This window comes from Accipiter gentilis, chromosome 4 (assembly GCF_929443795.1).
Source record: "Accipiter gentilis chromosome 4, bAccGen1.1, whole genome shotgun sequence".
NCBI lineage: Eukaryota > Metazoa > Chordata > Aves > Accipitriformes > Accipitridae > Astur > Astur gentilis.
Genome location: NC_064883.1, coordinates 4,443,712 through 4,457,031, shown reverse-complemented (window position 1 = coordinate 4,457,031; position 13,320 = coordinate 4,443,712). Strand labels below are relative to the sequence as shown.

The 13,320-nt window shown below is 43.7% G+C and overlaps 1 protein-coding gene across 2 annotated transcripts in view; it reads right to left on the bottom strand.

Moving 5' to 3' along the window:
• TOP2B (DNA topoisomerase II beta) overlaps positions 1 to 12,363 on the bottom strand; it is a 69,266-nt gene extending 56,903 nt beyond the window's left edge. For both annotated transcript variants that reach the window (XM_049798645.1, XM_049798646.1), the window contains exon 1: positions 11,591 to 12,363. In XM_049798645.1, coding sequence (XP_049654602.1) covers positions 11,591 to 11,647 — 57 coding nt within the window. In that variant the 5' untranslated portion in view covers positions 11,648 to 12,363. The remainder of the gene's footprint in view (positions 1 to 11,590) is intronic.
• Positions 12,364 to 13,320: the final 957 nt, after the last annotated feature.

Genomic DNA, 13,320 nt, shown 5'->3' with positions numbered 1-13,320 from the left:
TTTAAAAGCAAGTATCTAACATCTACCCATGCATGATGACAATTTAACTGAGTTTTACTGGTAAATTTTTTTAAGAGTCTGAAATTTTTTTTAGTTGTCTATCCACTGACAAGTTCTATTACAATACTAAATTTTGATTCTGTTTACCCAGTATCAAAAAGCACATCTATGGATGCTTTGGTAACAAATTAGTATTTTAAGAATCTGGTTTTCCAGCTAAAATTCAGAGACAAGGAAGAAGAAAAAAAAACAAACAAAAAACTGACTCTCATGGAAAAAGAATTTTTTCATATTAAAATTTAAGTCAATTTAAGACAGTTTTCCTACAGATTCTTAGAACTGTGATCCTTGGAACCACTAAATGAACCTGTTCGGTCACAGAATGACCAAATCCATTTGATCCACTGTTTCATCAGCTAACTCATACACGAGCCCTCCACTAGCTGAGAAATCAAAAAGTTAGAGGCACTGGCATCAGAACTTCAGGTTATCAGCATCTGGCAGCACCTCTTTATACCTCAATGTTTCCCATATCCTTGCCCTTTTTAATGCTTTACTGCATCACCAGTTTGAGTGCTGTTAAAGTATTCCAGACTCTCAGCACATTTACATTTTGCAGTTGCAAAGTTTACTTTGAAAGGGAACAACACAACCCGATAGATCCTTCTGATGAACAAAATCTTTGAAACCCATTCAGGCTGTATGTCAAATATCACATTCCTAGAATAGCACTGTGATCTTTCCTTCCAGATCCTACAGGTTCTATGGCCAGCTGAACCCATATTGTACCACAAGGTATTTTTACTCTGCTGAACCATCTTCAGATTAATGAAAGAACTGTAGAAAAAGCTTCAGGCACAAGTAAGACAACATTCAAGACATTCATGCCGCAAGAGAATACACAGAGAGCAAATCAAACAGGCTAGTTTTTCAGCTCATGTTAACTGGCATAGTAACACAGAACAGGAGTCAAGTTGTGATACACGGAAAGAAGTGAGTGATTTTATGAAGATTTTATTCCACGCTAGATGCAAAGCCCAGTCTTTTCTAGTTGGCTTCAGGATTACTAGTCACATTACATTAGTGATAGAGCAGAGCCCAAACATCACTTAAAGGTTACTTATTCAACTGCACTCTTCAACAGGAAGCAACTCTCCACTGTACAACAGATTCAGATTTTTGAACTCTCATGAATGTAACGGCTATCAGTATGTTAGGATTGGTATATATTTATGTTATTTGCATGTCTACATTGCACTGAAATAGTAAAACACCTTGCCTGTGATCCTTGATGATTTTGTACTTCTAACATATATGGTGCCCTAAAAAGGAACACAGTATGATTAGTAGCAACCATTAAAAGTCTGGTCCCTAGAATCTTCAAAAGAAAAGCAATAGCAACATGATTACTTAACACAAGGTACCACGTAAATGGGCAAGAATGAGTTTTTTTCTGTTCTTTTTAAAAACTGTACCAAATATGGAACAAACTCTACAAGTTTACAAATAATGATCACATTGCTTCCTCTCAAATACCACATATTGCTCCACAATAATATATACGTTGGCTTTTTTATTATTAAAAGTGCCTATGCCTATATTTTCAAAATCTATTCTTTTCTGCCACATTAAAGTAAATATGAATCCAGTGCTCTTTTAAAAAGTAGCTTAATTGCTCAACTCCTACGTGCAGCATCTATTGCTGCTCTGGAGATTTTACAAATCTTGAAATATTTTACAAGTCTCAAATATACTACATATTCTAGTCTCAATCCTGTAGTAAAATCCATGAGAAAGGAACACAGGTCTGGTGTTCCAGACGTTTACAGCAATTCAGAAGGATGAAAAAAGAGGCAGCAACAAGTCAAAAAAGCCTGAGCATTGTTCCAAAGCTCCCCCTTCCTCAGCCACTCATCCTCCCACAACATTCCTACAGAAGTTATTATGAAAAACCTTTCAGGATTGCTCACTAAAAATGCTAACAATCTTGAAGATCATCAAAACTATACCCTTTAATTTGCAATTTAAGAATTACATCTTCGCAGGCAGAAGAATTCACCCCTCTGTAAAAGGCACCATATAAAAGACTGAAAATAACTTCAAATATATTGTGAGATTAATCTTTAAATCATTCAGCATTTTCATCATCTTTCTGTTACCTGACATGTGTATCACTCAACTGGCAAAGAAGAAAGTCTACATGGCGTATTCTGAAAGATTTAACTAGTACCAGGAAAGGCAGGTTAACATGATACAAGTTCAGGTTTGCTTCCTCTCAAGTATCTGGACTATCTCCCACCCTCTCCACCAGCAAATTCAGGTAAGGAACTTCTCCCCCCCCTGCAGCTGATTCCTCACATGCTTATACAGCCTCTTATTTGTGAGTTTAAGAAAAATCCTCTCCCAGGTCTGCTTAATAACAAAATAGAGTAACTACCTCACTTCTTGCAACTGCTTTCCTCCAAGCAACTTGCCTCCATTTTACTCCAAGATTGTAACATAATACTGCCAAGTTTTCATGACAATACTATAATACAATAGTGCTGGAAAAGACTTTAAGTTAGGATCACTAAATAGTGTATGACGAAAAACACTACCTCAGCCAACATAGAGCTCAGTGTTGATGCATGGTGGCAATAGCCTGAATGACTGCATGCACTAGAACTCTATCAGCTGGTCTAAGATGGTGTTATTTTTCCCCAGACACCTTGTATCTTTATATCATAGTACACAACTCTCAAGGGAATAAAAACAAGACTGAAATGCTCATACACTACTACACTATCTTTCCTAAAAAGTCAAAATACCCCAGAGCTACGAGAGATTGGACAGCTGCTTTCCAATATCTCCAGTGAAGCTCACACTACCAATGTCTCACAGGTGAAGATGCTCTGCTTAGGGGATGACCCCAGAATTCTAACTGCTCTTACAGAAACACTACATATCAAGTTATCTAGTTGCAAGAACATTTTTTTTCTTTTTCTCCTACTTTATCTCAGCATATTTTGATTTATAAGAAAATAACTTTTCCATATTATATTACAGCTCCTGTGATTTTGTCATGACAAGAAAATATTGTTCCTTGCTCTCTCCTTGAAAATTCCTTCAGTTTGAGAAAGCTGGTCTGTGAGTTTTTGGCACCTAAGGCAGACATTTCTCCAGTTCTTCCACGCACCTCTTCTTCTCACAACTGTTCAATGTCTTAAAGAAGGAACAGAAACAGTCTAACCAGGCCCACTCATTCACTAAAAAGAGTGAAAGAAATCAGTACCTCCTCAAGACACGCATCTTCCATGAAAGGAAATGTATTGGGTTTGCATGGCAAGGTTTTGGTAGCAGGGGAGGTTACAGGGGTGGCTTCTGTGAGAAGCTGCTAGAAGCTTCTCCTATGTCCAACAGAGCCAATGCCAGCTGGCTCCAGGACGAACCCGCCACTGGGCAAGGCCAAGCCCATCAGCAACAGTCGTAGCGCCTCTGGGAGAACAGTTTTAAGGAGGGAAAAAAAGTTGCAGTGGGCACAGAAAATGCAGCCAGAGACAGGAGTGAGAACATGTGAGAGAAACAACTCTGCAGAAGTGAAGAAGGGGGAGGAGGTGCTCCAGGCACCAGAGCAGAGATTCCCCTGCAGCCCATGGGGAAGACCCTGGTGAGGCAGGCTGTCCCCCTGCAGCCCATGGAGGTCCACAGTGGAGCAGATATCCACCTGCAGCCCACGGAGGGCCCCACGGCAGAGCAGGTGGGTGCCTGAAGGAGGCTGTGACTCCGTGGGAACCCCGCACTGGAGCAGGCTCCTGGCAGGACCTGTGGACCCATGGAGAGAGGAGCCCATGCTGGAGCAGGTTTTCTGGCAGGACTTGTGACCCTGTGGGGGACCCACGCTGGAGAAGTGCGCTCCTGAAGGACTGCACACCGTGGAAAGGACCCATGCTGGAGCAGTTTCATTAATAACTGCAGCCCAGGGGAAGGACCCATGTTGGAGAATTTCATGAAGGACTGTCTCCTGTAGGAGGGACCCCATGATGGAGAATGGCAAGAGTGTGATGAGTCCTGCCCCTGAAGAGGATGAAGCAGCAGAGATAACATGCGATGAACTGACCCCAACCCCCATTCCCTGTCCCCCTGTGCCGCTGCAGGGGCTAGGTAGAGAATCCAGGAGTGAAGCTGTGCCTGGGAAGAAGGGAAGGGTGGGAGGGGAAGGTGTTTTGAGATTTGGTTTTATTTCTCATTACCCTGCTCTGATTGATTGGCAATAAATTAAGTTAATTTTCCCCAGGTTGAGTCTGTTTTGCCCATGACGGTAATTGGTTGAGTGCTCCCTCCCTGTCCTTATCTCAACCCACAAGCCCTTTGTTATATTTTCTCTCCCCTGTCCAGCTAAGTGGGGAGTGATAGAATGACTTTGGTGGGCACCTGGTATCCAGCCAGGGTCAACCCATCACAGGAAGACTGCTTAATATCTCAATTGCAATTCTACCTCACAAATCAGGAAAAAACACACATAGTAGGGTAAGCAATCTAATTCTCTTTTATGCCTTTTTTTTTTCCCTTTAAAGTAGCTTTTTAAATTATGTCCAACAAAGGCAAATATAGATCTGATGTTTAGATCTGAAGCCTTTACAGTAACTTTGCTAATGCCCTTTTTTCTTACGTGCTGAAAAAAACTAGAGATTCTTAGATGTGTATAGTGTAACAAATACACAGATTTATCATTATAACAAAATAAAAAATTACAAGTAGTACTTTACTTTCAATGGCAAACTGTATTTATATGTAAATTGGAATTGCATCAAGACACAGACAGCATTTTAAAATAGCTTTATGAAATGAAACTAGATGAGCCGATATCATAGAAAAAGTTTAACAACACACACTTTAAAACATAACTTAAAAGGACTCAGTTCATAAGAGTAAAAGCATTTGCAATCACACTGAAGTTTTAAAATTAGCAGATCTGATCCTCACTTATCAGGGAGGGTAGTAATCTTTCCCTGCTTTTCACATCAGCATTTTGAGTACTCATTGCTGAACTACCGGACAAAAATGGCAAGGAAACATTTTTTGAACAAAAATTACTATTACTAAGAGCTGGTCTATCACTTTGCTTCTGAGGAACACTTGTCTCCTACATTTATAAAAACAACAAACATTTGGTATGTTTAATCTTGACACCTCTGTTGGTTGCTAGAACTTAAAATTATACTTTAAATTTTAGTGTTTATTTTCAAAGTTCTGTAAAAACATTTTATATGTCTTGACTTAATATTAACTTTAAATTTGGGATATTAGCATTAAAATACGTTCTTCCAAGATACCTGGGTTCCACTACATGTACTTGAGAGGACACCACTAGGTCTTCAAGCATACAATTTTCAAAACAGGCTTCCTCACAGTTATCCACATTTAGAACTGCATATTTTTGCTCAATCTGCTTTTGAAAATTTTCCAACCACCTATATAGTGCAGAATAATATTTACTTTGTGGGTGACTTGCAAGAAATTTACCATTTTAAATGAGGAAAATTAAGGGTTTTTGTTCCAGTTTTCATTTCCAAGTTTTCTCTCTATATATACTATATATATATATATATATATAAAACCTACTCCCAGGGATGGAATCATTCATATCCATCAGCTATGAATCACATGTGCTGCTTTTAATGAATTGAAATATAAACAAGCATTTGATGACTGCTTTTGCACACTGACACACAAGACAGTTTACATGGAAGGTAAAAATCTACTTCTGGAAAATAAAGTACTAGATTTAAATGATAATTTTTTTCAAACCTAAACTGCCTACCTTAGACTACTTATATGCACTTTTATTTGGAGAGGTTACTTTATCTGTCCAAATGAAGTAATTCCTTATTTACTCTTTAATACAGCACGGGTAGCTTAGAAATTAAATGTATACACACACAAATCTAGACAGATAGAACATTAACAGAGGACACATGCTTGAACATACACCTTCCCCACCAAACATCTAAAGTATTCCCCCCATGTATTTTTTTAAGTCAGTTTGCCCCCCCCCCACCACCCCCAAGATATACATTCCTTCCAAGAGTTCATTGCAATTTATTTCCCCACTTCTAGGTATTCAGCATTCTTTCACCTACACTAGAAGAAGTTTTCCTCCCAGCTCAGAATACATGGGGTGAAGATGCATGTTACTAAGCTGCAAGTCTGGCTCAGTTGCAGTCAAAGAGGTAGCCTCAATCTTGTCCCATCGCGAAGCCTCTACTTAATACCATCTCCATCACTTCTTTGACCCTTCATTATTCAGCTCTCTAACAAGGAGAAGACTGGACCAGTAAGAAGACAACAAAAGTATTTCACTGGATGGTGGTATGGAGGATAGAGTATAAGAGGTAACAACTTTATTTTGGCAGGCAAGCCACAACATCTAACATCTAAATCCCTCTTCAGAATGGTTGTGTCTGACTCGCCAAATTAAGCAACAAACATTTCCCTCTAGTGCTAGAACATTCAGGAAAGTCATCGCATCTCTTTGCAACACTGCTTCCTTAAGGACACCTGAATCAGAAACTCAAGAACAAAAGCAAATGCTGCTTCCCTTCAACTGTTGATATACTACCTAGCTCCAAAGCCTACAAAATACTTTATGATTAATAGAAGTAAATAGTAATATATTGGGGCACCTATTTCAGGTCTGACCTCCCTTCCACTGTATAAGGGGGGGGGGGGGGGAGGCAGGAGGGGAGGGCCCACAGGTCACACACACACCCAGTTCTCTGGCCAACATAACGGGGGGGGGGGGGGGGAAGATAGATGCTTATAGAAAGCAAGAGAGGAGCACTGAACCAACACTTGGCAACAACATAAGACTCCCCCCCCTTCTCTCCCCTCTGCAGACACAATATAGCAGAGGAAAGATAAGACAGCAACTAACAGTATATGTAACAACTGTTACATATATGGTAACTGTGTTCTAGGGCTAGCTTCAGCCAGTGACAAAACAGAAGGCCTGATCCAGATAAAGAAACGGAAAGAACAGAGAGCTTATTCTGAGGTTTAACTTGGGTCTAGACAGGCAACTAAACAGGTCTAGAGGATTCAAGGGTAGGAACTTCAACCACCTACCCCTGCTTTTGAAACTAGTAAAGTGGTAATAAACAGTAATAAAAAGAACTAAGCATTATTTATACTTGGTTCACCTCTAGGACAGTATGCTTATCTCTTAAAAAGTGAAGATTTGAGTAGTATTTGGTCATATAACTAGTCATATTTGCTTAACTGTTTGTACTTTGGGCAGGCAGAATCCTGCTAGCTTATAGAAATAGACTCATGATAGAGCAGTAACATACAATTCCTGGGCACCCTGTCATATCCCAACACTCTTCCTCCAAGCGCTATACAGACAGAAGGGAACTTCCGTCTTGCTCCTGCCCAAAAGCCCCTGCTCCCAAATGAGAGTAATCATTGAAGCTTAGTATACAGCAATGGTGGGCAGATCCTTGGTGCAGGAGAGACCCAGTTCAGATTTCAAATGCAAAAAAACTTACCCATAAAGTTAGAAACCACCTAGTGCAGAATCCGTAACAAGTGAATTATGGCATCTCACTGGAAATTATCAGACTTTATTCAAAAGAAAGATTTGTTTTAATCCTCTTGAAACAAATTATTAAAAGCCAAGTCAAACTGAAAGCTATTCCTTTACTAGAGTTAAGAGTATTTGTTTTCAAATGAAACTATAAAAAGACAGAGAAGGTCCCTTTAACAGAAGGATGGGGAGGCTTCATTTGTTGGGGGGGGGGGGGGGGGGGGGGGGGGATGTCATTTTGTTTTGAGTCACCTGTCTTATCTCCTCTATTATATATATTCTTTTTGTTTAAAAAAAATTACAACATTAAGTTAAAAGTTATTGTTGAGGTAAAGTTTGAAACTGTTGAGAATTGCTAATAGCTGAATTTAGATTATTTGAAAGGTTGCTATCTTTTCACTTAGCAATATACAGCTACAGTATTTATTCAAACCAAGTATGAAACAGTATAAACCAAATATATACATTATTTCCATCTACTAATAATATGCATTATTTCCATTCTGCTCCAGTCAAGGAGCACACAGATCTGACAGTAATTTTTTTTAAAGAAAATATTAAGAAATATTAAGAAAATTTTAAGAATATTAAGAAAATTAACACTCAGCATATATTCACTTTAAGCTTGCATTTCCTAGAACTGAAACCTATCCCTTTCATGAAGAGCAGGAAAATGGAAGTGCTGTTCAAAGTCTTAAATTATTATCAGGAGTCTTAGCTTTCATTTATCAGGCTCATGTAGCTCTTAGGGTCGAGGAGAAAACCTTGAAAACATTGACAGAAGTGATGAAGCATTGCTTGTTTGAAACACTCTGCCATAGCTTTGTGGGCATTATTACCATTGTATCAGAATAAACACACTTTGGTGTTACTTGCAATGACTTTATTTTCACTATAAAAAGCATATTTATAAAAAAAAGTACTATTACTGTACTATTATGACAGTTCATTTTCTGTAGTCCCTAACCACACAGAAAGGCTGAAGATAAGAATTACTTCTTTTGTTCAAAGTTTTTCTAGCATTAGAAAATGCCTTTATGTTTCACCAATGAAAACCCCTCTAGTTACAAATCCACGCTTTTGTAACTAACTCTAAATAAATCTTAACACTTCTATGCGTGACCCCTGGAAATCATCCACCAAAAGTAATTAATATCATTCTGTTGGTCAAAACTCCAACTTCTACCAACTATTAGAGTGGGGAGCTGCAAGTCAATTCAAAAGCAATCAGCAACCAGACAAAAAAAGAAAAAGGTTCTCAAAAAATAACCAGTACATTTGATAAATCAGAAGTTATCTTGGTTTATTTTCAGTTATACAATGCTAAATGATTTTCCCAATAAACATTTTCAATTGATACACTGTCAAGTGTCCCCATCACTGGTAATTTTGCCTACTTAATGGCTAACCATTGCTAGTTACATTTCTTAATGTTCTGTAGCTGAAAACACAGATGACTTGTTTGTTTCCATTAACATTTAGTTCATCTTGCTTTTAAAAAAGTAAAAGTAGGTATCAGCTGATGCTCGTATGTTGTTCTCATAATGAAACTCACTCTAAGGTAAATTCTCTACCACATGAAGTACCCTTTCTTTTTCATAACTGCATGTAATTCTTTCCTAGTTAGTTGAAACAACAAACAAGTATGCTGTTGAAATCACAACCAAAGCTGAAGTTACACATACAATTCTACTAAAATGTAAGCACCATGTTATGTATGTAGGATTTGCTGGTTTGAAACATAAATTAACATTCCACCGAGTTTTAAATGTCTCCTCATCTTTGGAACTAGACTTCTGTTGCCCTTCAATTGTTTAACTCATGGTCTTATTAAGAAACCACTAACAATACAAAATACATTACTCAGAAAGTAAGCATTCTAGTGGTTTCAACACACTAGTAGAAAGCCTAAAAAAAAATTTTCAAGGTAGTTTCAAAAGAACTTACAACCAAATAGCAAGTAGTCACATATCCAGCAGATATATGGCAAGCAGATTAAAATCAGATGGTTGAAACTATTACTGTCCCTAGCTCTGTACCCCTCATCCTCAAGGCCAGCATGAACCATAGCCAGAATCAACATTTTTTTCAGCCTGGAACACTAAACCAATCACTAGCCACTGCCCCATCCGTTTCAGTGCCACAACAATACTGCTTTTTTGTATGCCAGTGTTCTACAACCGACATTGAACAGGTTTGGCTTTAGGAACTGGCTCAGAAGTCTGATCTTTAGCATTTAAAATGCAAGTGAGAGAAAGAGACAACATCCTACTGTTTTCTGGAAAAAAGTGAACACAGTTTTAACTAAAATCTAATTATTTTCTACAACTACTCTGAGTTGACAAAAACACTTTAATTTTTACTGCTTTTAGAGAAGGAAAAGTTTGATTACTTCCAGTTGTAGGAAACTGTTGACTCACCATAATTTCATCCCCATTACATTTAAGAACATGTTTCATTAAAAATGCCTACACCGTGATTTTCACACTTCGTTCTACAGTTTTCTATATGAGCTGTAAAACTTTCAATTACTTGGTCCAACCTAGCCAGTAAAAATCTTAATTCTGAAGAGCTATCCAACAACCACAGTTGATCAAGATCACATAGTATTGCAGGAAGGAAAGGAGAATAATATTAGCTTTCCTACTAAGGCTGTTCCCATCTCTAAACTGTCTAATTTCAAATGGCACACCCAGAAACTTGCTCATTTTTTTATATACCTTTCCATGCTGCTAGCTTCTTAAAATGAAAAAGAGAATTACCATCATCAAATGCAGTAATTAGAGCCACAGAAATAGTCCACCATCAGAATACCCAGAATTTGTTCACCCCAATAGTCCTATTCACATTCTTTTCCACAGCTCAAAGATGCAGAAAGACATAACAGAAGAACAAGTCTGATATTCTCTTCAACAAGACTTCTTAAAAGTTCCTAACTCTGTAAAGCATATGCATCTGATTAAAGATGCAGCCACCTCACCATGTATCCATCAAGATATACTGTCTTCTGCTTAAACATTAAAGAAGCTACCCTCTTTTCAACCCTACACTGAGCAGGAGAACAGCAGAGAAGTTATTGATTGGCTGAACCAGACCCCTTCGGGTCATCTTTGCTCCTCCTTCCTCAGGTCTTACCAAAACCAGAGAGCATCCCCTATTACTACAGACGAGAAGAGCATCCCTCTGCACTGCGAGTCAAGGCCAATACTCTCAAAGGACTTTAAAACGGCTCAAAACGATTCACCAGTTCTAGAGTCAGTTGTCACCTGCACCCTCTCAAATCTTATTACTTCTGACCAACCCATGAAAAGCAATGAAAACCACAAGACCCAAATTTATTGGCCCTGTTAGAGTTACAACTTTTGGAAGGTAACGAAGTTCAATTCCAAGTCACAATAGCAAGCACAAAGCTCCAGCCCCCTGAATGTCTCCGAAAGCCTCCTCTTTAGCCATCTCTGAAACTTAAGAACTTCAGGTATTGTCTTTTCAGACAGCTGGCAAAGAAGCTGGGATGAACACGTAGTCCCTTTGGTAGCCCGCAAAGACTTTGCTCTAGCATCAAGAGGCTGTAACTGCGACTTCTACGGGACGACAGCCAGCCCACATCTCATTTCGGAGGTCGGTAACTTCAAAACAGCCCTAGTGAACCACTCCCACCCCCACACTCCCCCCCCAAGGCAGAAGGCTCTTTCCTACCTGCTTGCTCACAGACTAACTTTTTCCCTACAGACCTCGGCACCCCGACGAGCCCCCCACGGCTGCAGGCTCCCCGCCTGTAACGCCCACCCCAGTCGCAAGCCCGGGCTGTCTTCTCCCTCTACCTCCACTCCCTGAGCCCCGGACCCCTCCACCGAGCGGCTCTACAGCGCTTCCCCTTTCACGCCAGCCGTCAGTTTCTTCCTCCTTTAATAACCGAGCCGCGCTCCTTCCACACACACCAGGGACGCAGAAAGAAATAACAGCAAATAATAATTAAAAAAAAAAAAGCAAACCCCACAAACAACAAAACACAGCCCCACAACTTACCACCCAAGTCAGTCCCCCGCTGCCGCCGCCACCGCCGCCGCCTCCGGACTTTGCCATTTTCTGCCCGTTTCTCCTCAGCCGAAGTGAGGGCGCAAGGAGGCAACCGAGAGGGCCGGCACCGACACCGAGCCTTGCAGCGCGGCGCGGCGCGCCCGCCCTTCGCGCTTCGCCCCGGCCCCTCAGGCGCCGCGCGGGCCCGGGAGCCCCCACAGCCCCTCGCCCGCCCTCACACACACCACACACGCACACACACAGGCGCCCCGACGCCGAGAGCTCCCCACCCGCTTCGGCCCGGCTTCTAGTTCATGCTGGGGAGCGCAGCTGAGGCGAAGGAAAATAATCCGCCGGGGTGGGCGAGGGCTCCCGTGGCCGCCCGCAGCCCCGCGACGGAAGGAAAGCGCCCGGCGGAGAAGGGCCGAGGAAGGAAGGGAGGAAGGAAGGAAGGAAGGGCAGCCAAGGGGCCGCGCCGCCCGCACAAAAGCGCCTTTCCGCCGCCCGCGCTCGGAACTCGAGGCCGGGAGGCACCGAGCAAGCGGGCGGGCCCAGCCGGGCCTGCGGCTCTCGCTAGTTTAAAGGGACTGCCGGTCCCTTCACCTCACGACGGCGGCAGCGGCGGCAACAACAGCCGCTGCCGCCGCTACCACCACCACCACCACCGGCGCCGCCGCCGCCGTAGCGCTGCCTGCCTGCCTGCCTCCCTCCCCTCCTTCTCCACCTCACCCCCGGGCCCTCCCCCCCCCACAGCCACAAAGGCCCAGAAAACAGATTAATAATAAAATCTCCCCCTCGTCCCCTCCCCCGCCCGCGCCTGCCTTCCCTCCCCGCGCGCGCGCGCGCACCCGCACGCCAGTGCCCGCGCAGCCCCCGCCCCCCCTCACACGCAGGCACGCACGCACGTACACGCCGTCCGCCGACACCCGGAGCTGGCCCAGCCCTCCTTCCCCTCCTCTTTCCGCCCCGTCCCGGTGCCGTTCCCCCGCCTCCTCCCCACCCCCTGGAGGACGGCTACCGCCGGGGCCCCGCGCTCAGACAATAAGCGCGCTGGCCCCGTCCGGCATCCGCGTCGCGGCCGCCTCCGAACGCGGCCGGCCCGGGCTGGGCTGCCCTCTCCTCCCTCCCCGCCCCCCCCCCCCCCCCCCGCGCCCTGTCCCCGAGCCGACCCGCCAATCACGCGCCGGAGGCGGGCAGGCTGCGAGGGTCGCCGGCCAATCGGAGAAGCGGAAGGAGCGGCGGTGGCCGCGCGAGACGTCACTGCGGGTGGCAACAGGGAGGGAGCGCTGCCGCCGCGCGGGGCCGCTGCCGCGCGCCGCGGGGGAGGGGCGGTGCGAGGGGAGGTGTAACGGTCGGGGCGAGGAAGGGACGGGGAGGAATAACCGACCTACCGGGTGAGCGGCCCTCCCCGGGCTGACCTTCCCACCTGCGGGCGAAGGAGGGGAGGCCTCCCTCTACCCACCCGCGAAGAACGTGCCCCCACAGGGGAGCGTTTGGGGGGGGTTGGCGGCTGTCCCTTGCGCCTCGTCTGCGAGGTGGATGCGGCGATACGCGGGCGGGGATGTGGCGGTGCAGCAGGTGGGACAGGCGCTTGGGGGTACGGCGGTCAGCTACCCCGCCGCCCCCTTTCCAGCAGCTCCGTGACTGATCCCTGCCGCCGCCACTGCTACCGCTGCGCCCTGCGGCCGTTGGAACCGGACGAAAGTCCTGCTGCTCCAGGCAGGAGAGTGTTTATAAAC